General features: G+C 37.5%; 1 protein-coding gene across 1 annotated transcript in view; it reads right to left on the minus strand.

Annotated features, from left to right (window-relative positions):
* Positions 1 to 24,348, minus strand: part of UBAC2 (UBA domain containing 2) — an 84,340-nt gene that overhangs the window by 13,450 nt on the left and 46,542 nt on the right. The window contains exons 6-7 of the mRNA XM_081947302.1: positions 23,201 to 23,248; positions 4,790 to 5,029 (exon numbers count right to left, since the gene is read on the minus strand). Of these exons, the coding sequence (XP_081803428.1) occupies positions 4,790 to 5,029; positions 23,201 to 23,248 (288 nt within the window). The remainder of the gene's footprint in view (positions 1 to 4,789; positions 5,030 to 23,200; positions 23,249 to 24,348) is intronic.

The following is a 24,348-nucleotide window of genomic DNA, read 5'->3' on the forward strand; positions in this document are numbered from 1 at the left end:
TTAAGATTGAGATATTATCCTTTATTGATTACTCTAAACTACTTTAAAAAACTAAATTTCCACTCTAGTTTTTTTAAAAAAATATTTTATATGAATACAGGATTCAATTAAAGTTGTAGTTAATCATTTAAGTCTCTCTAATTTTTAGATTCATTTTTACTTTTACATTCAAAGTCTCAGGTTGTTGAGTTTTTTGCAATTCACTTGTTTACTGTCTTATTTTACTTTATTTTTCACTTTGAACTCTGTCCTTCTGTCATGATGATTAGATAATTATATTTCAGTCCACGAACCAGCTTAACAGTCTGCAATGGAATTTTGTCCTACTTTGGGCATATGATCATCATAATAAACAGACATATAGTATTGACAAAGCTAAGAGACTGCTTGCTAAATAACCATTACTGAAGGTTTTTGTCACTTCAAGATAGCATTTCTTTCTGAAGTGAGATCCAATTTCTTATTTTTATACTCCAGGTGAATAAGGAGAAGGAGAAGGAGAAGGAGAAGGAGAAGGAGAAGGAGAAGAAGAAGAAGAAGAAGAAGAAGAAGAAGAAGAAGAAGAAGAAGAGCTAGTGAGCCCTTCAACTCCTACAGGGTGAAATTTTTCCTGGATGGATGGTTTTATAAAACTAGATCTAACTACAGGAAATTTAGAAGACACAAGTTAAATAATTAAACCTTCATTTTATAAAACAACAGGATAACATTTATGGAAAAATAAGATCCTATTTTTGGGAGACCTAGCTACCTGCCTTCTATCTAAAGGTCAGATAACAGGAATTCATGGTTAGTAAGTTTCCGCTTTCTTCTAGCTTTGCACAGGCCATCCGTCTTTTCAGGATGTAACAGAGCAAAAGTACCCAGGGGTGAGCTTCCTAGAATTCTTTAAATTATTATTGCCTATTTTGTTACCATTTGTAAAGGGTATATTTGTCTTGCTTGTAAAGGTTGGGAAAGTATCATTACTTTGTATAGGTCATCCTAGAAATATAACTTTAAAAGCTGCCATGTTGCTGGCCTACTATGATAATAAGCTCTGACAACCTTCAATCAATCTCAAAATAATAATTTTTTCTTGATGCCAGTGCACCTATAAGAAGTGCACCTATAAGAAGTCATAAACAAGGCCACTAGACATTTACATTTTTATTCTCCTCTTCAAGCAAAACTCAGTATTCTGAACTTATCTAGTCAATGGAGCATATGAAATAAGTGGCCAAAATAAAGGAAGAGAAAAAGCTATTGAACAATTGTGGGTCAGGCCTGTGGGTGTACACAACTCCCTTGATGTAGAAGCTTTGTAGTTATTGCTGCTACCACCTGTCTTCAGGGTTTTCATTTCACCTTGCTCAAATCATAGCAAAATATATTTCAATGTCTTTGTAAAAAGATTTCTAATGATCAACAATTAGTACATTAAACATACAAAGTTATACTCTTACCCATTATTTTTAGTTGTTACTTTAATTTATACTTTTAAAGAAGCTTTTTTAAAAAATAGATTCCTCCTCTATCTGAATTATTTTTGGATTTCTCTTCCATTTGGAGCCTGCTGGAAAACGCCATTTCTCTTCTCACACTTGGTTCCTGTGTTTCTTGTTTAATTTTTTCTATCAAAAAGGGAAGAGCCTGGGGCAATCTCACTGCCCAGCTAATCTTCAACCTTGCCTCTGTTAGAAAGAACTGCTTTGAAACAGGAGTGTCTGAATATCCTCCCTGAAAGTAATTGGTTGTTCTTGTGAATGCTGGGTAACATCACCAACAAAAGTGAAAAAAGGAAATAATTTTGGGATCAAATAGTGGACTTGGGCATAAAATGTAAAATCAAGGAAAAGTGTAAAGCTGGCCAACCTCCAGTTCATGTCCATAAGACAACATGTCAGCCTATATATCGGGCCTTGTGCTCAAAGAAACAGTTTAGAGCTGCCAAAATCCAATTTAGATTCCATGCAGAAATGACAGTCTACATAATGAATCGTACCTGGATTTAAGAGTGACTTCTCTCAAGGAATACTTAAATTACGGATATATGGAAAGAGGTCCAGGCCTTTTACAGATCAGAATGCCACTGAATGCTGTTTTTTGGTTCCTTAAGAATATAGAGCAGCTGCAAGCATTTAAAATATGAGATTTCCTATGATTGGAGCTTCATCTATATATTCTAGAAGACAATCTTGTATAAAACAAGTTGTTGAACAAATAACATGCTTTTAAGTAGTTCCTCAGAAGAATACCCTTGCAGTCTGTCAGAGACGACACAGTAAGATCAAACTGTGTCCAATTCTTTATTTCTTATGCCTAATAGAACTTACCAGACTAAAGTTATAACCTAACCTAATAGATATACCCTGGTTGATTCTGGATGTGACTACCTTGAACCTTTTCTTGCCTCCTCTATCCTGTTCAGGACTGCAGAGTCTCGTCTTGGGCCCCTCTCTGGAATGTGCTTCCTCCTTTCTGAGATATTGGATGTTACTACCATCACCACCCCACTTCTTCAGCTGTCCACTCCATCACACAGCCGTAACCCATTAATAGATGAGTTTTGATGAGGGCAAGGATTAATGCTTATTATTGAACATTCTGCTTATTATTGAACATTCTGCTTATTATTGAACATTCTGTCACAATGGAAGCTTCCAGTGAAATTTCACATGGTTTAAGAACCAAGTTGTCTCAAATAATAAGGACCTATTACATTGAACTTTGCTTTGATCCTTCTGGTAGTTTGAGGAAGCTGGAGAATAAAAGGAAATATGTACCACAACCCTCTTGGCCCCTAAACTTCCACTGTGTTTGTTTCAAGAGCTGTACATAAGAAACCTAGACAGGAAAAGAAGCAACATCCTGTTGTTTTTTTTGTTGCAGAGTCCCCAATGCTGGATTTTGCTTCAATTATGTTAACCACACTATATGCCTTTAATCTCCCATCCTGGTAAAACCATTTTCTGAATTGCAAGTCATTAAGGATCATCTCTAAATTTCCAACTATTAGATGGGAAAGCATTTTTTTCTCTCTGTAACAACACCGTATTAATCTCCAGTCTCTTCTATGTCTTCCATATGCTAAAGAGACACTGTCAAAATGAGATTGCCTATCGTCTCTAAGAAGTGACAAAACCCCAAAGTAATAAAAGTCCTTTGCAAATTCAAATACTTTTCACACACTCTGCATAGATGACAACAACTATTGTGAAATGATTAGCGTAAACTGGTCTCTATAAAGAAGCTTACATAGTCGAGAAGGAAGTGCTAAAACAACATGACAATAAAACAGCAAATCTTTATAACACTTTAAATATAGAGACAAACTCAGCTCTTTTGATCCTAGCACACAACCATCATATAACTACCTTCCAGAAAGGAGTTTGAGACATCAACACATATGACATACTTAAGGGGGGGAAATAGGATTGATGATAAGGAGGAAATAACTGCAAAGGGTTGGCAATGTAAGAATTTAAGACCCTTCTGAATTGGATCCAAAAAGAAGCAGAATCCTACCGGTGTTTCATAAATATGCTTTTAATTTAAATATGTGTCCTATATTTTTTATGTCAGTCAAGACATTCAGTGGTGAGGAGCACCTTGGGCAACTGGAATGAATGAAAGAAGAAGAAGGGAATCTGGGAAATGAATTTGTAAGGGGAAGTATGAAACTATTTCATCATTTTAAAACTGGATTGCAAAAGCCACTGCCACTACAAAGTTTTTCTGAGGTTAATGTAGACCAGACCACTAAAATTAAGTTCCTCTGAATCAGGAAGATGATGAGTCCCATGAACAATTCTATATTTATTAGTTTTTTAAAAAATTTCCTTTTGTTTCAGCTAATGATCACTCTTATCCCCACTAAATCTCCACATGGCATATGGAATTAACATGATTAAGGGTAAATTCACCCAAAGATATTGTTTTAAGAGTGGGAGCAATGGCACTTAGAATTAGCCACAAGTAGCCACAGGCAGGAAGTCAGAGACCAAACTATAATTTTCCACCAATCATCTGCAAACTGTTGTCTTCTGGTTCAAATCACCTTTAATGTCCTCTGATTTAACTCATCTTTAATGTCCTATCTATATCCTATGCCCCCCTCACCCAAAAAAGGAATGGTGGGATTCAATTTTTGGATCAGCCATACTCTTCTATATGTTGCTTGTGTACATAGGAATATAAAATATGCACAAAGGCCAATTAAATGTTCATCGTTCAAATGTAGAATTGTGTAAATGACATTTCCACCAATTGAACCGTCCTTGTTGATAAGACAGTAGAGCCATGTTTGTCCTCTTGGGATAAGTTACAAGTTAAAATTCTGGGAAACTTTAGAAAAGAGGAAAGGGAAAATCCTGACAGATACCTTTACATGCTGTTAGACACTGGCATGTATAATTAAGTCAATGTAAACAAAATTGTAAATATTGTAAACAATAAAACATCACCCAATGTTAAACTGGTTATTGAAAAACCATTATATGAGTTCACATAATCAATTCAACTATAAATTGATCAACTGATGTGAATTTGAACAACATTCTAAAGCAAGAAGCACACATAGACACATGAAGTCTAACCAACATTAATCAAAAGTAAATTCAACATGTTGTACAAATGAATCCATTAATGATTTATCTAATTAATTTATTAGGAATAAATTAAGAATGTTTTGTGAATAAATGGAACATATTCATAATATGTAAAAAGACTTAATTTTATGAGGATTAATTTTGTAAATGGATAAATCCATTTCACAAATAAGCAACATCTCACAGAAAAAGGACTTTACTTGTCTTTGTTGCCTCATCTGAGCAACCTGAGAGACCAAGATCTGTCGATCAAGTAGCTCCATCCGCTGTTGCCTCTGTATATCAATAGTTGCTCCCATTCCAACTCCAAATTCATTAGAGGGTTCCGCCGATGAGAAAATTGGTTCAAGAGTCCGAGCAAATATCTTTGCTATGCCAGAGGGCACACAAAGTATGCGGTACACTTTTAAAAGACTACTACTGTAGCACATTCCAGAAATCTAAAAGCAAAGAGAAATAAACAGATTGAAAAATGGACATATTGACAGGGACTAGGATTAGTTCCCTCAGCAAAATCTACTGGATGTCAAAAGTGTATTACTCCTAATTCCAAAGCAAAACTTCAAAGTCGCTAGTATTCTCTGTCCCCCACATTAAGAAATCACGAACATGTTATGATAAATGTACAATCTTGTCCTAATGTGGTACTAGGAGTATGAGATATGTACTATTGATAATCATTTTGTTTGTTCAAGAACTGAGAACTGTTCAAGAAGTTTTTGTAAATACTAATCTGAGATCCATTTTGCAGTTTGCCAAGAGGTTTGGCTTTGAATAGTTCAGTTGCTGCAGAGACAAAATTGTTCCACTGCTAACTAGCAAATTCGCTGATTGCTAGAAATCCTTTTTGTGCTTTCACAGTTGATGACCACAACATATTGAAGATTGGAAATGAATACCCAGGTTAATCTGCCATTAACTTTCCAACTTGATAATTAACAGAGCAACTTGTGTGGGCGGACGGACAGCTTTTTATTTTTGAGGAACTGTGGTGATTCTATTCCAATTCATAAGGATGTATTCTACCCCCCACCACCCCCAATTACTTAATCTATATATTAACAATATTGAGGATTTTATCAATACAGATTTTCATCCTCATTCCTCACCTGTGTCCAATCCCCATTCTTTTGTATGTGGATGATGCAGCAATTCTTTCCATTTCAAAATGGGCTGTGTAAAGATTTCAAGGAGCTTTAGAGGACTGTGATAACGTCACGGCTCCATCTGGAAGTTTATTAATATTTTTCTGCAAAATGGTATAATACTAGGCACCGATTTACTATAGGATATTCATTCTCAAATCCTGCCTGTTCTGGCACTATAATACATATGCATTCGGACACAAATCTAATGTAAGAGTTTACAAATTCCAGAGAGAAAACTAACTGGATAGTAGCTTGATTCGTTTTCCTACGTATTGGGAGAGGAATGGAATTGAGCTAGTTTTTAGGAATTGCATATGTGTATGCATGTGCACCTTTGAGTCAGTTTTTTAAAAATCTGATGACTACCTGATGATTACCATCTTTAAAGCGCTCCATGGCACAGGACCCAGTTACCTGCGGGATCGTATCCTCCCGCACACATCCCTACGACCAATCCGCTCTCACAGGGAGGGACTACTACTGGTGCCGTCCACTAGGCAGTGCCAGCGGGCGACGCCTAGGGGTAGGACCTTCTCTGTGATGGGCCCAACCCTCTGGAATGACCTCCCCCCCGACATTAGAACTACCACTGACTTCCGTTCCTTCCGTCAAAAATTAAAGACTCACCTGTGTCGATTAGCTGGCCTGGCACATTCTTAGTTTTTACCTCCCGATGGATATATTTTAATGGGTAATTTTGGGTAATATTTTAACTCTTGGGTTATTAGAGTTTTTAATGTACTATATTTATTATTCTATATACAGTCTTGCAACCTCCTCCACCTACATATTTAATTATTTAACTGTTTTATGTATGTATTTTATAACGCATTTTAGTGACTGTACACCGCCCCGAGTCCCTTTCGGGAGAGGGGGCGGTCCATAAATACGAATAATAAAATAAATAAATAAAAAATACCTGGACAGGTCCCTACAGTTTCCTGGCAAGATTTCCAAAGTGGTTTGCCATTGTGTGCATCTTAGGACTGAGAGAGAGAGTGATTGGTCCAACTCATGCAGTTGGCTTTGTGCCTCAGGTGGGACTAGAACTCAGTGTCTCACAGTTTCTGGCCTAGTGCCTTAACCACCACACCAAATTGGCTTCCAGGATTTACCATAGAGGAATTTATAATAAGGAAAAAGGGGCTAATTTTGATGTCCACTATGAAGGATTTAAGAATTTCAAGCAAAATATTTGTATGTGTGTGTGTGATTAGTTTTTGTATTTCAACATCAATTACTGGAGGCCATTTGAAATAGAGTCCTCTTGAGATACAATCCCAAGTAGATGAACATACACTTAGAAAATACCTTACCAAGTGTCAAAAGGTTTAATTGTGTGTTAACTGAAGATTTTGATATTAGAAATAAAAATAATCATTGATTTTTGTTTGCTATAGTCTGCGTGATTTCTGGGGATATTTGTTATTTTTTGTCTTTAATAGCTTCTTATATCTCCTTTTTTGCTCAGAAAAAAATCTCACAGGATTAGAGATCATTGGCTCTACACACATATATTGTATGCCTGCATTACCTACATTTTAACCAAAGCACCTTCTTCATTGGCTCATAGTTTATATAGTATCTCTTAAGTGGTCGATGCATCCAGGGTAGAACAGCAGGCTGGATCATTTTGGGCAATACTACCAGGACTTCAAAAGATATTAACTGTTTTATTAAAACTATTCAGAGACAACAGAGACTGCCATAAGAGGGTAGTCTGGAGAACACTGAAGAATTGGGATGCAGCAGAGACTTGGTTGTTTGTCCATTTGTCATTTAAAAAAATGTATCTCATATGAGGCCCTGGCACAATTACCATATTTTTCGGAGTATAAGATGCACCAGAGTAAAAGACGCACCAAGATTTTGAAGAGGCAAATTAAAAAAAAAAAGTTTTTGCACTGCAAACCTCCCAAGAACGGCCCATTTTTTGTCAAAAAAAGGGCATGCATAGCACATAACCCTGCCCCTTCACCAAAATGGATGTGCATAGCCTTTAGGAGGCTTGTAGAGTGCTCCTGGAGGCTGGGGAGGGCAAAAATGAGCAAAAAACAGCCCGTTTTTCACTCATTTCTGCCCTCCCCAACTCCTAAGAGCACTCTGGAAGCCTCCTAAAAGCTATGCACAGCCATTTTGGTGAAGGGGCGGGGTTTCGGGAGGCCAAAAATGCTGTATTCAGTGTATAAAACGCACCTAGATTTTCACCCTTTTTTTTGAGGGAAAAAGGTGCATCTTATACTCTGAAAAATACAGTATATTGTCTATCATTCTGAGCAAACACAAATCATTTGGGTAACTTCATTGGTATATTTTATTTTATATGATATACAGCAATCTCCTTTGAAAGACCAATCGATGAAGATTTGAGACATTGTGGATTGTCAAGACCTATTGGCCTTAGGCGTAGAAAAAACATGGTAGAACTTAAGCACATTATATGGGACACAGACATTCAGGTTGGACATAGCCAAACTTTTCCATTGCTTACACAAATTAATTATTGGCAAATCTTACCCTGAGCACTCTTCATTATTTCTATAAGAGTTTGTTTAGCCCGCAGAATTCTCTCTAGCCATATAGATCCTCTCTCCACATAGCAAGACAGCTGATTGACATGCCAACCTTCCAAAAGATCAGGTATGCATCTCCTTGAATTCAGAGGTTGAATCTGCTTCATACACCATTCTGAAGTGCTAACTGTATATGCCTTGGTGATCAGAACTCCTTTTTAGTCTGAAACTCCACTCATGGTTGAAATATACACCCAGGTATTTTGAAAGGACTACCAAATTTTTCATTTATAGCCTTAACTTATAGAAATCATTTGGTCCTTTCTATGCGATGCTAATTTTATAGGGTTTCCCCCTTTTATATATTTATGGATTATATATAATTACCGTATTTTGCACAATATAAGATGCACCTTTTTCTCCTCAAAAAAGAAGCTGAAAATCTGGGTGCATTTTATACACTGAATACAGCATTTTTTGCTTCCTGAACCCCACCCCCTTCACAAAAATGGCCGTGCATAGCCTTTAGGAGGCTTCCAGAGTGCTCCTGGGGGCTGGGAAGGGCAAAAATGAGCAAAGAATTGGTCGTTTTTTGCTCATTTCTGCCCCCCCCCCCGGAGCGCTCTATAAGCCTCCTAAAAGGCTATGCTTGCCATTTTTTTTGATAAAAAAACAGACCAGTTTTTGCAAAAAATGGACTGTATTTTTTGTCCCCGTCCCCCCCGAGCACTCTACAAGCCTCCTAAGGGCTATTCATGCCCTTTTCTTTTTTAAAAAAAAGGACGGGCCCATTTTCATGAAAAATGGGCCATTTTGGGGAGGTCTGCAGAATTTTTTTTAATTTGCCTCTTCAAAATCTTGGTGCATCTTAAACTCCGGTGTGTCTTATACTCCGAAAAATACAATACTTAGACATGCTTTAATGGTGCCCTGTATTTCTTAAATTCTATGACCTAGTCTGGGCACTGTAAATAAATAAAAATAAATGAGTGTGGTTATTGAAACAGGAGGAACAGCCATGTCATTTTGAATTTTAAAAATCAGAAATTCCTCTATTTACTATTGTTTGATGATTTAGCTGTTGATTAAAATTTCCAACAGAGAGAACTATAGGATACAGACTAGAATCAGAAGGTCACAAAAGGTTGCACAAAAAAGGAAGATAGGTATATCATATGCGATCACAGAAATATTAATGTCTGAAAATGTGTGGAAAGTTATTTGATGTGGCAAGTTAACTTTTTTTTTAATGTCGGGAAACTACAGATTAAATGCTATTATTTTAATGAAGTATACTTTAATTTAACATAATAGTATGTGAAGGAGAGTGTTATTCTACCATTTTACACATTTTAATTAATTTGAATTTTATTAATTCTTGCCATATGCAAAGAAGAAAACAAAATTGAGAACACTGTTTATGTTCTTTCATTCACTTTTTTATCCTATTCATCTGAACTAAGTATATATTTATTTTAGTAAACATTTTGTACGTGAATGTTCTGTAGTATATACCGTCCCATCCCAAACTTAACCTTACAAAAAAAGGAAGTGGTTGTGGCTTTGTTTTCACTTCTGATAAATCAAACAGAAGTTCTCTGATACAGGACAGAAATGCCACTTGAATTATTTTGAATAAATCCCTGTCATATATTCAGTTAGAAGCATCCACCTTTTTCTAAATAATTGTGAAGAAGCAATTAAATTGTGGCAAAGCCATTGCTGTGTGCATGAAAAAAACCTGCCCTCTCAAAATGTTACTTTAAATTTTCAGCACACTCCTCATGACTCATAAGATTCTATTCTAGTAACACATTTACTACTCTTTGTATTCTTAAAACTCAACTACTGTTTCAATACAGATAGTATTTGACTTATGACCACAATTGAGCCCAAAGTTTATGTTGCTAAATGAGAAGTATGTTAAGTGAGTTTTGCCCCATTTTACAACTTTCCTTGCCACAGTTAAGTGAATCACTTTGATTGTTAAATTAGTAATACGGTTATTAAGTGAATCTGGCTTCCCCATCCCCCACCCCCAATGATTTTTGCTTGTCACAGAAGGTCATGAAAGATGATCACATTACCCTGGGACACGCAACCGTCATACTTGTCAAGCATTCAAATATAAATCCTATGACTATGGGGATGCTGCAACGGTCATATGTGTGAAAAATGATCATAAGTCATTTTTTTCAGTGCCGTTATAACTTTGGTCACTAAATGAACTGTTGTTGAGGGCTACCTATATTACAGTACTAGGCCATTCTCATTTGATTTAGACATTATCAATACCATACTATGGTAGTATGGTATATAGAAGATAAAGAGTTTAAAATCCTCTCATGTGATGCTTAGCTCTTAGTCCAAGTCATACAACACAGGTTTCTTTTCAGACTATATGAAACTTTTACCTTCATAAGTGTATTATTTTTTGATGATTATGTTGTTTATTTCTATTCATTGCCCAAGTTGCTTGTGTGAGATGGTTGGCTGAATAAATGAATGAGTAAATAAATAAGCAATCAACAAGCAGGCAACATTAGCTATTGGACTGCTAACTGCTTCACTGGAGGACTCAAAATTTATGTTGCTATTTCTGCAATTGCAATTTCGTGAATGGATAAGTTGACTAAGTACAACTACTAAGTACAGCTCTCGGTTATTAAGATTGTTGGCTGAGCAGGGACAAAAATAGCCAGAGAAATGATTGAAGTCTGGGAAACAGGCCTCTTGTAAGTCAACAGGAGTACTGATTTGCACCAGTTACAGATACTTAGGAGCTGAGGGCACAGCAGCATGAGGAAACAACAATCAACTACTTAGTAGCTGACTATCAATACCCAAAATACCCACATCTAAAAGTTGCACACAACCAGGCACCACATAAATACAATGCACAGAACTTTCCAGTGCACATATCCTAGAGATTGAGAAGTTCCCTGAGGAAGGAGTTCCAGCAAGAGTCCAAAAGCTTGGAAGAACAAACCTCTGGTCCTATGGACTGACTCAGATAGGATCCTGCAACATTATCCTGGGACATTTATATTTACCTTCATTCACGTGACTAAGTACAAGCTACTTTCCATATATTGATAGTATTTATGTTTTCAAAATGTTTACAATATTCTGTGCAAATAAACGTATTTACAGTGAGAATTTGCCACCTCAAGAGGAGTACGATAAATCCTGAAATAACAGTAGACAATTTTGCCTATACAACATTCTTAAAGTTAGTAAAGCACATTAAAACTTTGATCAACAACAGGAGAGTAAAAGGCTAGTTTTATCCTCAAATAGTCTTGGCTCTGGATAGCAGCCCAAACCATCAACTCTAACAATAACAACACACAGACTCACCTATGACCTCCATGCTTGGGAGAAAAGACAGCCTTCTGAAAAACCACCAGGTTTAGGGCCAACCTAATCCTGATTAGGAATTATGTTCCCAAGGGCAGTGCAGCCACAACAAAGGCATGCTTCCTGAACTTATCAGATGACACTCTTATGTGATGGAACCCAGAGTGTGTCCCTTCTGCCAGACCTGATGAGGCAGACAGAGACAATTGGAGAAAGACAATCCCTCAAATATCCTGGCCTATGTCATGAGCAGCTTTGTAGTTGACAAGCAGCACAATGAATTGCATTCAGAAACCAACTGGGAGCCGGTGCAGTTCCCAAAGCAAAGGCATAACATATGTGTACCAAAGGACGCCCTGTTGCTTTCTGTATCAACTGCACCTTCAGATATTCTTCAATAGCAGCTCCATGTGGAACATGCTACAAGTAGTCCTCAACTTACAACAGGTCATTTAATGACTGTTCAAAGTTACAGGATACTGAAAAAAACCCGACCACTTCTCACACTTAACGACCATTGCAGAATAGTCATGATCAAAATTCAGACACTTGGCAACTAACTCATGATGGTTGCAGTATCCCAGGGTGATGGAATCACTTTTTGCAACTGTGGTGCAGGAGGCCGACTTGGCCACGCCCGCCATGGCCACACCCACCCAGCAACAGGATAGCAATTTGTTGCTGCAATTTTTGAAGCCCACCCCTGATTCTGGGGTCTAAGCAATGGTTTCTTGAGAAGGGACCACCTCCTCCTTAAGCATTGAAAGGACCAGACTCTCTCAAGGATGCGTTCACAATTGCCAGAAACCACCCAGTTACCTTCAGGAAACCAGGAGGAGATGGGTCTAGTTTCTTACCCATGATTAATATTGACTGGATTTTTAAAACATCTGTTACCATCATGCTTCATTTTCATAAAATGAAAACTTAATGAGTCATTTGATAAGGGACAGTCATTTGGTATCTACATAATTAGAGATGTTTCAAAATTTGAATTTTGCGTTTTGAATTGAAAAGACAAAATTGCAGACAAAACAATGCAGGAAATTCCAATCGTCATTCCAGAAATTTACTTCATAGTTATTCATGATAGATAAAACTAGTCCTTTGCCTATTACCTAAACAAATTTAGGGACACCAAGGCATTTCTCCATTATCACGGGGAACTTTCAGAAATATAATCAATTCTTTTTTTTTTCAATTAAAGTATGTTCTTCATTCAAAAATCCACAGAAAAATCTTTCATTTTTGAAGACCCTATGGAATTCTAAGTGGCCTATGTAGAAAAAGTTATACAAGACCACTTTTGATGGGGTAATGTATAGCAATGATACAAACAAGCTTTGTTTTCTTTTAAAATATTAGAAAATAATTCCATATAAACAAGGGAATCTTTGAAGAATACCATTCAGGTATAGTTTGAAATTGTGCAAAAAGCACTATGCAGTATCAGTTTTAGGCTCCTGCCTCTCACACAAAGGAAGCAACATCTGTTTAAAAATATATCAAAAGATGACTGCTTCCTTTCATCCGTCCAAATAATGAGCATAAGCATTTTTATTGTGAAAACAAAAATGAAAAATCTTAATTGTTCATTTTTGCAAATATTTCAGTTTTCAACTAGCTAATAAAACAGAACAAATAATGCAGTGTTGACTTAATATGAATTAAATTATTAAATGATAAAAGTCTAATATACAATTCTTAAATGAAAGATGTGAAAACCAAAGCAGAAAAGATTAAAGAAAGGAAAAAAATTAAACAGGGATGGGAAACTGCCAATAGACATACAAGTATATCACATAAGTGAGTACACCCCCTCACATTTTGTACATATTTACCGCCCCGAGTCCCTTTTTGGGAGAGGGGGCGGTTTAGGAGAGGGGGCGGTTTAGAAATCCAAAGAAATAATAAATAATAATAATAATATTTAAGTATATCTTGCCAGCAGTTTAGACATTAATGGCTATGTGTTGTGTTATTTTGAGGGGACAGCACATATACACTCTTATACAAGCTGTATGTTCACTATTTTACATTGTAGGCAAGTGTCATTTCTTCAGTGTTGTCACATGAAAAGATATACTTAAATATTTATAAAATGCGAGGGGGTATACTCACTTCTGTGATATACTGTAGGTCTCTGCTCTTTTTCAAAGTATCAGCAGGTACCACTTATGGCCGTGAGAAGGAAAAGTAACGTGCAAACAATTCTGGTAAAAGTACATTCAGGCAGCTCTATTGCATGTTTGACCACACATACGTCTTTCTCCCCTGAGGAAAATGTGCACTTAGCAGGAACCACCTTACACAAGACAAAACAATTTCAAACACGGCAAGCTGGATAGTGATGTTTCCTCACATTGTCCTGTAAAAATAAATGGATGTTGGGGAGCGGGATGAAAAGGAGTGATACCAGGCCATTTAGCCATCTCTCCCGATCTTAGGGAGCCTAGCAAGAGAGAGAGTGCCTGGCTCCTGAACGGAAAACTGATAACATAAAATCAAATCTTAATGTAGAAATTGTTATCCCTAGTTCTAAGATGTACTAATTATTAAGAAACCATAGATGTAAATTTATAAATAACATCTCAGAGGGGGGACAGTTAGATATAAAGATGGATATGATAGAACATATGAGCTTATTGCCAATAACAGGAAATACCTGGTTGTTTTATTCTGGATTTATGCTGATATTTCCAGTCCATAGCTACAACCGTGTCAAATTTTGTGATCCGAGAAGAAGGGAAATTAAGACCACTGGTGAAATGGAGGCTACATTCTCACTTCCATTCTCTAAGTACATAATTGGGGGTCCACATTATTTTATTATTTATTTTCTTCGAATTTCTAGACCGCCCCCTCTCCCGAAAAGGACTCGGGGCGGGGAACACCAAAAAGAGCCTGTTAAACGGAACCCCACAAAATCCAATCATTTCATCCAATCCATTAATCTTATTTTGCTTACCTAAACTAAGAAAAAGAGTTGAAGAAAAGGGAATGGCCTCCATATGACAGAAAAGGGTAATTATTAATGGAACTTTGTTAGTATTTTCCTTTCGCAGGAGCTCAGGAGCAGCCCGAGCTGTGAGTAAATTCCCCAAGGAGTTATTATTGATCAAGTTTCTGTATCTGTATGTTGACATATGTACCAAAACATTATAACTATAATGTTATAACACTGCAACTAGTCAACCCAACTGAGCAGGTTAAGCATGTGGTCAGAACAGGTCCAGAATATAATAATTACTGTAACAGATATCTCCATGGTGATAGAGCCATTTAGCTTTTTTTTTAAAATGAAAAAAGTTTTTATTTCTATTATTTTTTTTTAGCAAACAGGCTTGGTTCATATTAATTACCTAACCAACATCATTAAAAGATGGAATCTCTCTAGTTAAACATGCTTTTTTAATGTTACCCTTGCGTAATTTGAGTAGATTTCTGTGGCATTAATATGATGTCTCAATCCAACCCATTTGGGTTCATTGAATTGGGTTTTCTGATTCACTGAATTATGCAAATCCAGAAAACGGAATTAAGAATGTTCAAACATATACAAATGTGGAGTGATAAAAAGATGGAAATGTTAGCTCATTTTATGTTTCTTCTCAGTGACATTCGGGGGTGGGGGGGAGTTACTAAATACCTGGAACAGTTTGTGAGACAGTTAATTTTTTCCCTTCATCTCTAGCCATATTTAGATCTTTGCAAAGAAAAGGATTATTCTGATATCAAGTATTATATGTCCAAGACAGGGCACAATGCTATTATCTATTCACCTTCACAACAAGGCTTAGCACTGCAATCATCACTTCCTCTCTGCTTTGGAAATACTTCCTGTATTTGCTAAAAGTATGCACGTAATTACGTGCGAGAACTTCTCAATTCACATCTGTGGAATTCTTACTGGCATTTAAAACTAGTTCAAATACTCTACTATGGTGACATGTCTCTCACTTACTAGGAAGTGAAAATTCATTATAATTCAGCATTATGTGGAGCTCAAACCACTTTGTTTTATTCAAAAAATGATACTGAAAAATCCTGGCCAGATACATTGACAAATATAATGAGTGTCGGAGGGACGGTAGAGGAGAGGTTCTGTTAATGTGCTTGTGAGCTTCTTCCTGACACTCCCTCATTGTTCTCTGCCCCACAAACTTGCTAGCTAGGTCAACTACCTTTTATCACAACATTCTCCAGTCATTAAACAGATCTGACTATACAGGTTTTCCTCACTTTATGCAAGTTTGCTATTATATGGTTGATCATTTTCCTTTGATTGGCTTTATGTTAAAGGGGAAAAAAACCCTATTATGTGATTTGTGCCAGCATAGTCAATTTGCGCCAAAGATCTAGAAGCAGCCCAAGCCTCCTTCCTGCCAAAATCACTTTCTGCCTTCACTCATACTTTTACCATCATGTTATATAATTATTCTGGTTTTGCTTCCTGTCTTACGCTTAACTCTATCTCTGAACAACTATTACTAAAATGGCCCTCAACATCTTGTCCAATTTCTTACCCGAAAGGAAAAGGATGTAATACAAGAAAAAAAAGTTGGACAGCAAAACTGGGGAAAAGATCGCTAGTCACAGAATAAGTTTTTCACTTGGAAAAATCTACCTGTGGGCAACCTCACAATCTATGCTAATAAAATTCATAATGCCATGATGCATTCTGCCTCTTACGTCTGGCTTGGCAATCAAGTGCATCAGAAATCCAGCTCAACGAAAGATGTAGAAAGGTTTTCATGCGTAAAATGTATTTGGGTAACCTGATGCTTAAGAATAAGGTTCTAAAAATGTATGATATTTGTTACAAAATTTACACTGCATCCACCACCTGCTTTTTTCCGCTTGCTTTATGCAAATTTGCTTTGTTTTCAGGAAATGTGACCTAGCATAAAGCGAGTAGAACCTGTGTTTTGTTTAAATTTCCCCATTCGGTAATGGAACCTATTATTTTAGCACTGTATTTGAACCATGTCATTGGGCTGTTTCTGTAAAAGTCCAGAATTCTCTGGAACATGACCTGCCCGAGCAACACAAGAGAGGTACCACAGAGTTCAGTACCATACTGTCCAAACAGGGTCTAATTCTGGCCAATCAGTCCACATTCATTAACTTGAAGAGAACAAGGTTGTTGCTATTCGAATCACTATACTCCAAAGGAGAGGAACATATCCAGGTATGGACAGTAGGTACCGTATGTCCTACATATTATCGACAGTAGCACTTGAGACAAACCTGAGCCTGCACCCATTTCCATGTATGACTATGAGAGTTAGTGTCAAATGCACTGAGAATATGAGGGACTATTGTATGTTGAGGGTAGTGATAGGTCTACACGACCTAAGAGCTTGTGTATACACACAAAGCTCCAAATTAGGGAACCTCTGTATACATTCTGACTTGTACATGCTTGAGAACAATGTCATTCAACACATATTTTTCCACGCAGGGCACAATTAACTAGAACTCACCATAACTATTGTACCATACCAGTGGTACCTCTGGGGATTGTAACTATTGTACCTACCCATCCCCTAAATAACTAATTTCACCTTATCTGCTTTGATTTTCCTGTTCTTTTTTCTGAATACATTTTGGAAACATTTAATGGTATGAGATTCCTAAATTTTGTTGGGGAAATGGATGTAGTCCCTATCTTGGGAATTTTTAAATTGTGGAGAGCTATGAGCATCTCAAAAGAACTTAAAAAAATAATCCGATCAGATTTACTTAGGTTGTCCGAATCCTGAGTTTTCCCCTCACTTTGCCTATACAAACCCAAAGTCTGAAAAGCTCTGTGGTATATAGATTAAAATATTATTATTAAAAAATTAATGTCAGGGCCATGGTTGGTTTTCAGTGAATGGCAGTACTCTTTTGTCACAAAAACGTCTTACCATTTCCAAATCCTGATATTTTATACCGTTTGTTCCTTTAAATATGTATGAGATCCTGCCCCACCAGTTCCTCTCCTTTCTTTCCCTCCCCTCAACAGTTGCAGGGCAACAACAACATGTTAACTGAAAACCAAACAAAGATTGTAGGTTTTTTTTTTTTTTTTTTTTGCATTTGCTGACATGTGCAAACGCACATCTATTTTAAAGAAAGCTTTATATAACATGTAAGGGGAAGTAAAGAGAGAAAACAATTCAGTACAGTGAGGAGAAATGATTGTCATAAAAGGAACTATATCCCAAATTGTTTGTCAAAAGGTTGTATTTTAGTGGGAATGCTTTCAATTATAATTATAATCTTTTAATTATAGTTATGATCAGGAGTAGAGAGGAGGTAGTTGCTGAACTAAAAACAGTAAACTGCAAGTCTGTTTTACTCAAATTGAAGGATTATGACTATTGCAGATGAGGGGCTTTCCCACATTCTGGGAAAGACCCCACTCTGGATTTTTTATAAAAATTCACTCTATTTAAGTGAAGGAATTTACTGAAAGGAAGGTGACTTAGAGAAGATACACATTCTAAACAGAGGCAAGCAACCACATCATGCTGCATTTTCTGTGCATTAGCAATCTCCAGACATTTTTTCCATATGTTATGTAAATTTGAAACAAAGCTGCCAAAAGGAAAATTGCAGCCAGTGTGTACATATATGATTTTTCAGAAATTTTCAGTTACAAAAATTGGTATCTGAACTTACAAAATACATGCATTTTAATGCTTCTTTCCTTAGGGAGAACTATGACCTGGATGACTGAGAATCGTCATAGACAGGCAAGTAGCTAAATAAGATTATCCAAGCCCTTGATTATATGTAATGTCTATGCAACATCAGCTTTCCTAACTTCATATTTGGTAGATGAGTTGGGTTTCAAATCCCATAATCTCATTGATTAAATTGGCTGCAGATTAAGAAAGTTAATGTGGAAGGCATAGAATTGAGGGTTTCTCATTTATTTTACTAAACTTCCATACCTCCCATCTCACCAAGGCAATTCCAAGTGGCTTATAGTCATTTATATCACCACAGGTCTGCTGGAATGTAGCAGCTATCATGAATTTTCATCAAAGACTCTATTCAGGCAGTACTGGATTCCCCAGAGACTGTTTTTGAAAGAACGTGTATTGTGATGTTGAACTATATAACAACACTTTGGAATATAACTCAATGGAAACTGAATTATGGTTCTATCAAGCATAGGTAAAGGTAAAGGTTCCCTTTGCACATATGTGCTAGTCATTCCCGACTCTAGGAGGCGGTGCTCATCTTTGTTTCAAAGCCGAAGAGCCAGCGCTGTCCGAAGACATCTCTGTGGTCATGTGGCTGGCATGACTAAATGCTGAGGGTGCATGGAAAGCTATTACCTTCCCACCAAAGATGGTCCCTATTTTTCTACATGCCCTTTTACATGCTTTCAAACTGCTAGGTTGGCAGAAGCTGGGACAAGTAACAGGAGCTCACTCCGTTATGCGGCGCTAAGGATTCAAACCGCCAAATTGCTGACCTTTCTGATCGACAAGCTCAGCGTCTTAGCCACTGACCCTCTTCTATCAAGCATAGGAGTGGCTAAAAGTCAGTTTAACAAATTGGAAAAGTGATATTTATTCCAGATCAGATTTTTGTGATCTTGTCAGATGCAATCAACCAGACTGTACTTGTGGATAGGCCCAAACAGATACTTTATTATTAGTCACCTATATTACAAGATTATATTGCCAGATGGCCTGCAGATATAGAACTAAGGATTTGATCTCAGACATTTGCTCCCCTGAACTGATTCTAAACTGGAATGTCTCTTTAGTTCCCCTGGCAGAATCCCCTCCCCTTTAGCTGGTGGTTTCACCAGAGATCCACAATTCCACATTTTGGGAAAAGGCAGTATTTTCTACTAATCAAAAGATACAGCAATATAAGTTAGTACGGCAAAGATACTGTGATATTTTACAGTTAATATTTTGTATTGGTTGAATTAGTGTATTTATTAGTAAACCAGTCCTGGTTTATTAATAGTCCATTAGTACAGTTCATATTTTGTATTGGTTGTATTAGCCTATGTATTAGTAAACTAGTAGTTCTGGTTTACTAATAGTTACAAGTAGTCCTCAACTTACAACCACAATTAGACCAAGAATCTGGTTCAAAAGCCATTGCAATTGTTATGTAAGAAACTCACAGAACTGCTTCACTCAATGAGTGCAGTCTCAATCCCAGCTATGGTTGTTGACTGCATGACTGCATGGGTGGACAGAGTGCCTGCTATAAGGACAGAGTGCCTGCTATAAGAAGGCAGATGGAAGAAGAAAAGCTCAAATCCCAAAGGCCCAAGTTTTGTTTCTCCAGTCCTTTACAGACCTTCTCCTCTCCTCTATGTGTGAAGGGAACTGCTACATTGAGATGGAAAAAAGGAAGCTCGGGTTTTGAGGTCTGAACTTCCTTTCTCCTGCATCTGCCAGAGACGTTTTCCTCTCTACTATTCAGAAACTTTGCATTTGCTAATTTTTTCTGGGTAAAAAGCTAGCCAACACAGTGTTTCTGAAGCCGAGAAAGGCTGATCTTCAGGATGTAAGCTTCTTTTCTCCAGCCCAATGCTGAAATGACCTTCCGCACATGGAATCTGAGCTTAATTTCTCCAGCCCACCACAGAAGTCCCTCACCCCTATGCACATAGGGGAGGTGTTTGGCAGGTGGCAACAGCTTGCAAACTTTCCTGCCCGCTCTCCCATGGATTTTCTGAGGAAACCAGCAGAGAAGATTTGAAATGCCAATCAAATGCTCGCAAAATACTTGGCAATCAGGTTTAAGTGCAAACATGTTGCCAAATTCCCGAAATTCAATCAAATGATCCCGTTGGGTGTGGCACTCATAACTTCAAGGGTCATAAGAAACTTTTTCTAAGTCTGTTGTAACTTTAAAAGGTTGTTAAGCAACTAGTTACAAGTTGAAGACTACCTGTATTAATAAATACAATATGTAAGATTTTGGGTTCTTTGTTTTTCTTTATGGTGTTTGGGGAGTTGTTTTTTCTTCTTTTGTTTCTATTTTTTACTTTAAATTTAAATATTGCTTTGTTAATTGTTTATGCTAAAAATGTAAAATAAAAATTAAACAAAGATTTTAAAAGGATATATATATATATATATATATATATATATATATATATATATATATATATATATATATATATATATAATCAAAGCTGAGAATACTGAACAAGTAATGCCTATTATAAATATTATATAAACAGATTAACAAATCAAAACTTTCCTCTTCCTTAACATTGTTTTATATTGCCCAAAATAAAACTGTGGGTGTTTGTGTTTAAACAGGCACTTTCCTTTGTAGAGAGATATTTTAATCAAGAGGAACTCGTGTCTTCTGTTAGTTCTTCCTTATAAAATTCTTCAATTTTTCAATAAAATTTGTTAATTTCATTACCTCTGTTATAAAACTAATTGTTCTATAGTCAATAATCTATTTTTAGTCTGCATTTTAAGTATTCTTCCCTTTAGTTTGGACACTTGGATAGGAAAGTTGCCTTAAAACTTTACTGAAGAATTAGCTAGACACACCAGAAAAAGAGCAAAATATTCTGTGATCTTGTGATAAAGTTTCCAGTGACCAGAAAAATGATCCACTCATATGATCTGTGAAAATAACAATGGGGCTAGGAAAAACATTTGCTACAATTGCAACAATGAAACATGGCAAAATTTAGAGCTATTCAAGGGGACTTTCCAGCCATGGTTCAGCAGAATATTTAGAACATTTATTTTATTATTTATGTACTTTATTAAATGTATACGCTACTCAACTCCCAACAACTCTGGGCAGTTTCAGATTTTAAAAAATGTTAAAAGCAAGGGAAAAAAGCACAAAAGACAAAAAAGGACAAAGTTGGGAAGTGTGACAAAGTGCAAAAAAGAAATGAAGAAATGAAGATAATGGAGTCCAAAGGAGGCTTCACTAGCGCTTACTTAGGACCTGGGCAAAGACCAAAGTCTTCAATACCCCTACAAAACATTAGTAGGTTGAGAGATGTCTAGAGTTTGGGGGAACCTCATTCCTGAGCACAGGTGCTGCTACAGAGAAGGTGCACTTTTGGGGTCCAAAAGATGTCATTGTTTAATGAAAAATGGAGCATACCAATGCTGCCAAACTAATTGGCTAGGCCAGAAATCCCCAACCTGTTTGGCAGCCCAGCTGGGACGGGGGAGAGGGGAACTGGTTCATGTGAGTGGCGGGTCTGTGCACAGGCACGGAGCTCAAGTTGTGCAAGCAACAGGTTGGTGCGCACATACGTGATTGCCTACCAGCCTGCCACTCACACAAGTTGAGCTACGTGTATGCTCCGATCAGCCATTCAAGCAGCTCAATTCTAAATATGCTACAGCTCAGTACTGGGCTGTGGCCCAGGTGTTGGGGGCCCCTCAGCTAGGCAGATAGTATGGGACACAGGCAGTCTCTAGTAACCAGGCACTATACCCGTAATGGCGAACCTATGGCACGTATGCCACAGGTGGCATAGGAAGCCCTCTCTGTGGGCACGCGAGCCATCACCCCAGCTCAGCTCCACTGTGCATGCGCGTGCACCTTCCACCAACCAGCTGATTTTCGGGTCTCTGCTGCACATCCGCGGGGGGGGGGAAGGGCATGTGGGAGATGCACGCGTATGCATGTGGGTGAGTGTGGTGGGGTTGCAGCACTCCCCCCCTGACAGCCTGTATTTGGTCCCAGGAGGCTTCAGGGAGGCCTGCTAAGCCCAAAAGGGGCTTCCGGGGGAGGTCGCATGCGCAGGGGGGAGGATGTTACGTGCACATTACATTATGGGTGTCGGCATGCAGCAGTGGTGGGTTGCAGGCGGTACGCCCTGGTATGGGCGTACCAGAGCCTGCCCGGAGCACCGGATACCGTTCTGGTGTTCCAGAGGGCCCACCCGCCTGCCCAAGCTCCTTACCGGTCTTTTAAGTTTTCTGCACATGCACATGGTGTGTACAGCACCTGCGCAACACTCTGCTGAGAGCTGGAGTGTCACGGAGGTTCGTGGAGGTGCTAAGACGCATGCGCGTGCTGCGCGCTTCCATGTAGACACCGCTGGGCCCGTTCCAAATGTACCACTTGGAACGGGATCCGGAACCCACCACTAGCATGCAGGCGTGTGCTGTCGCGTGCATGCACACGCTTTTGGCATGCGACAACAAAAAGGTTAGTTATCACTGCTCTATACCATGAAGGGCTTTATAGATTATGAACAGTACCTTGAATTCTACTCCAAAACAAAAAGGCAACCAATGCAGCTCACAAATGAAATGGTTTACCAAGGTATGCCCATCATGCCCACAGAACAAGGGCAGTGCATGTAGACTGCATTGCAGAAGTCAAGCCTTGAGGTGATCAGGGCATGAGTGATTGTAGGAAGGATTGTTAGTAGACTGTTCCAGATTCAAAGAAACTGATTATTCATGCATATTCCTAAAGCAAACTGAATTTGGCAAAAGATTTAAATATGAAAAAAGAAAAAAAATACAGAGAAGTAAGAGTTAAAGAAAAAACACATCCCATAGATGCTTTATTATACTTTAATGAAAAGCGTCAAAGTAGTAATTAAAATAATTATACTTACCAGCCCACTTAAGGCTACAATCCAGATGTAAGACCCAGAGGTTAAAAGCTATAAAACAAAAATGTGTAATTTAAAATGGAATTTAGATTGCACAGTCCTTACACTAATATTATTTCAACACTAATTCAAGTAAAGGAGAGAATATCATAAATTACATTTCTGTTTTTGTGCAACAAAAGGGGCTCAAGTATTTGTTTAAATGTTGTCATGAGTTTAGAACAAAATTTGGTTCTGGAAGCAGAGCAATTGAAAAATCTGAATGAAGGCTGAATGAAATCTGAATAAAGCTGAATGAAAAAGGGGAACAAAAAGAGCTGAACATTAGCTGGGGTTTGCTAAGTTTTTTTTTATTGTAAAATCCAGTTTAATAAAATTATTTTCTCCAGAATCTATTATGTAAGCCAACTTCTACAGTAAACATGTAAAATGGTGCTTTTGTTTTTCATTTCCATCTATACAGTATATTCAAGAAAAAAACAGCTTTTAAAAACAAATCAGGCAGCAAAAATACTAAGAACTATACCCTTGATCACAAACTTATTTTAATTTTCCATATTTTTCGGGGTATAAGACGAACCTTTTTCCCTCAAAAAAGAGGCTGAAAATCTGGGTGCGTCTTAAACACTAAATACAACATTTTTTGCCTCCTGAAATCCCGCCCCCTTCACCAAAATCACTGTGCATAGCTTGTAGGAGGCTTTCAGAGTGCTCCTTGGGACTGGGGAGGGCAGAAATGAGCAAAAAACAGGCTGTATTTTGCTCTCCCCCAGTCCCCAGGAGCACTCTACAAGTCTCCTAAAGGATATGCATGCCCCTTTTTTGACAAAAAAAAAAATGGGCCCATTTTTGCAAAAAACGGGCCGTTTTGGGGAGGTTTGCAGAGTGCAAAAACTTCTTTAAAAAATTTGCCTCTTCAAAACCTCAGTGCGTCTTATACTCTGAAAAATACGGTACTTTATATTATGATTATGATCAAATAGAGCAATACTAAATGGAGATGTCTGTCTGTCTGTCTGTCTGTCTATCCCACATGCAATGAAACAACTATTTATTCCTCCTGTCATTGCTGCAAAAAGAACTGAAAATGAGCATGTAACAAATTAAAAATGGTCAACTGCATTTTTTAGGTTACCAGAAAGAGAATTAGG

This window comes from Natrix helvetica, assembly GCF_964273705.1.
Source record: "Natrix helvetica genome assembly, chromosome: 3".
Classification (NCBI taxonomy): Eukaryota; Metazoa; Chordata; class Lepidosauria; order Squamata; family Natricidae; genus Natrix; species Natrix helvetica.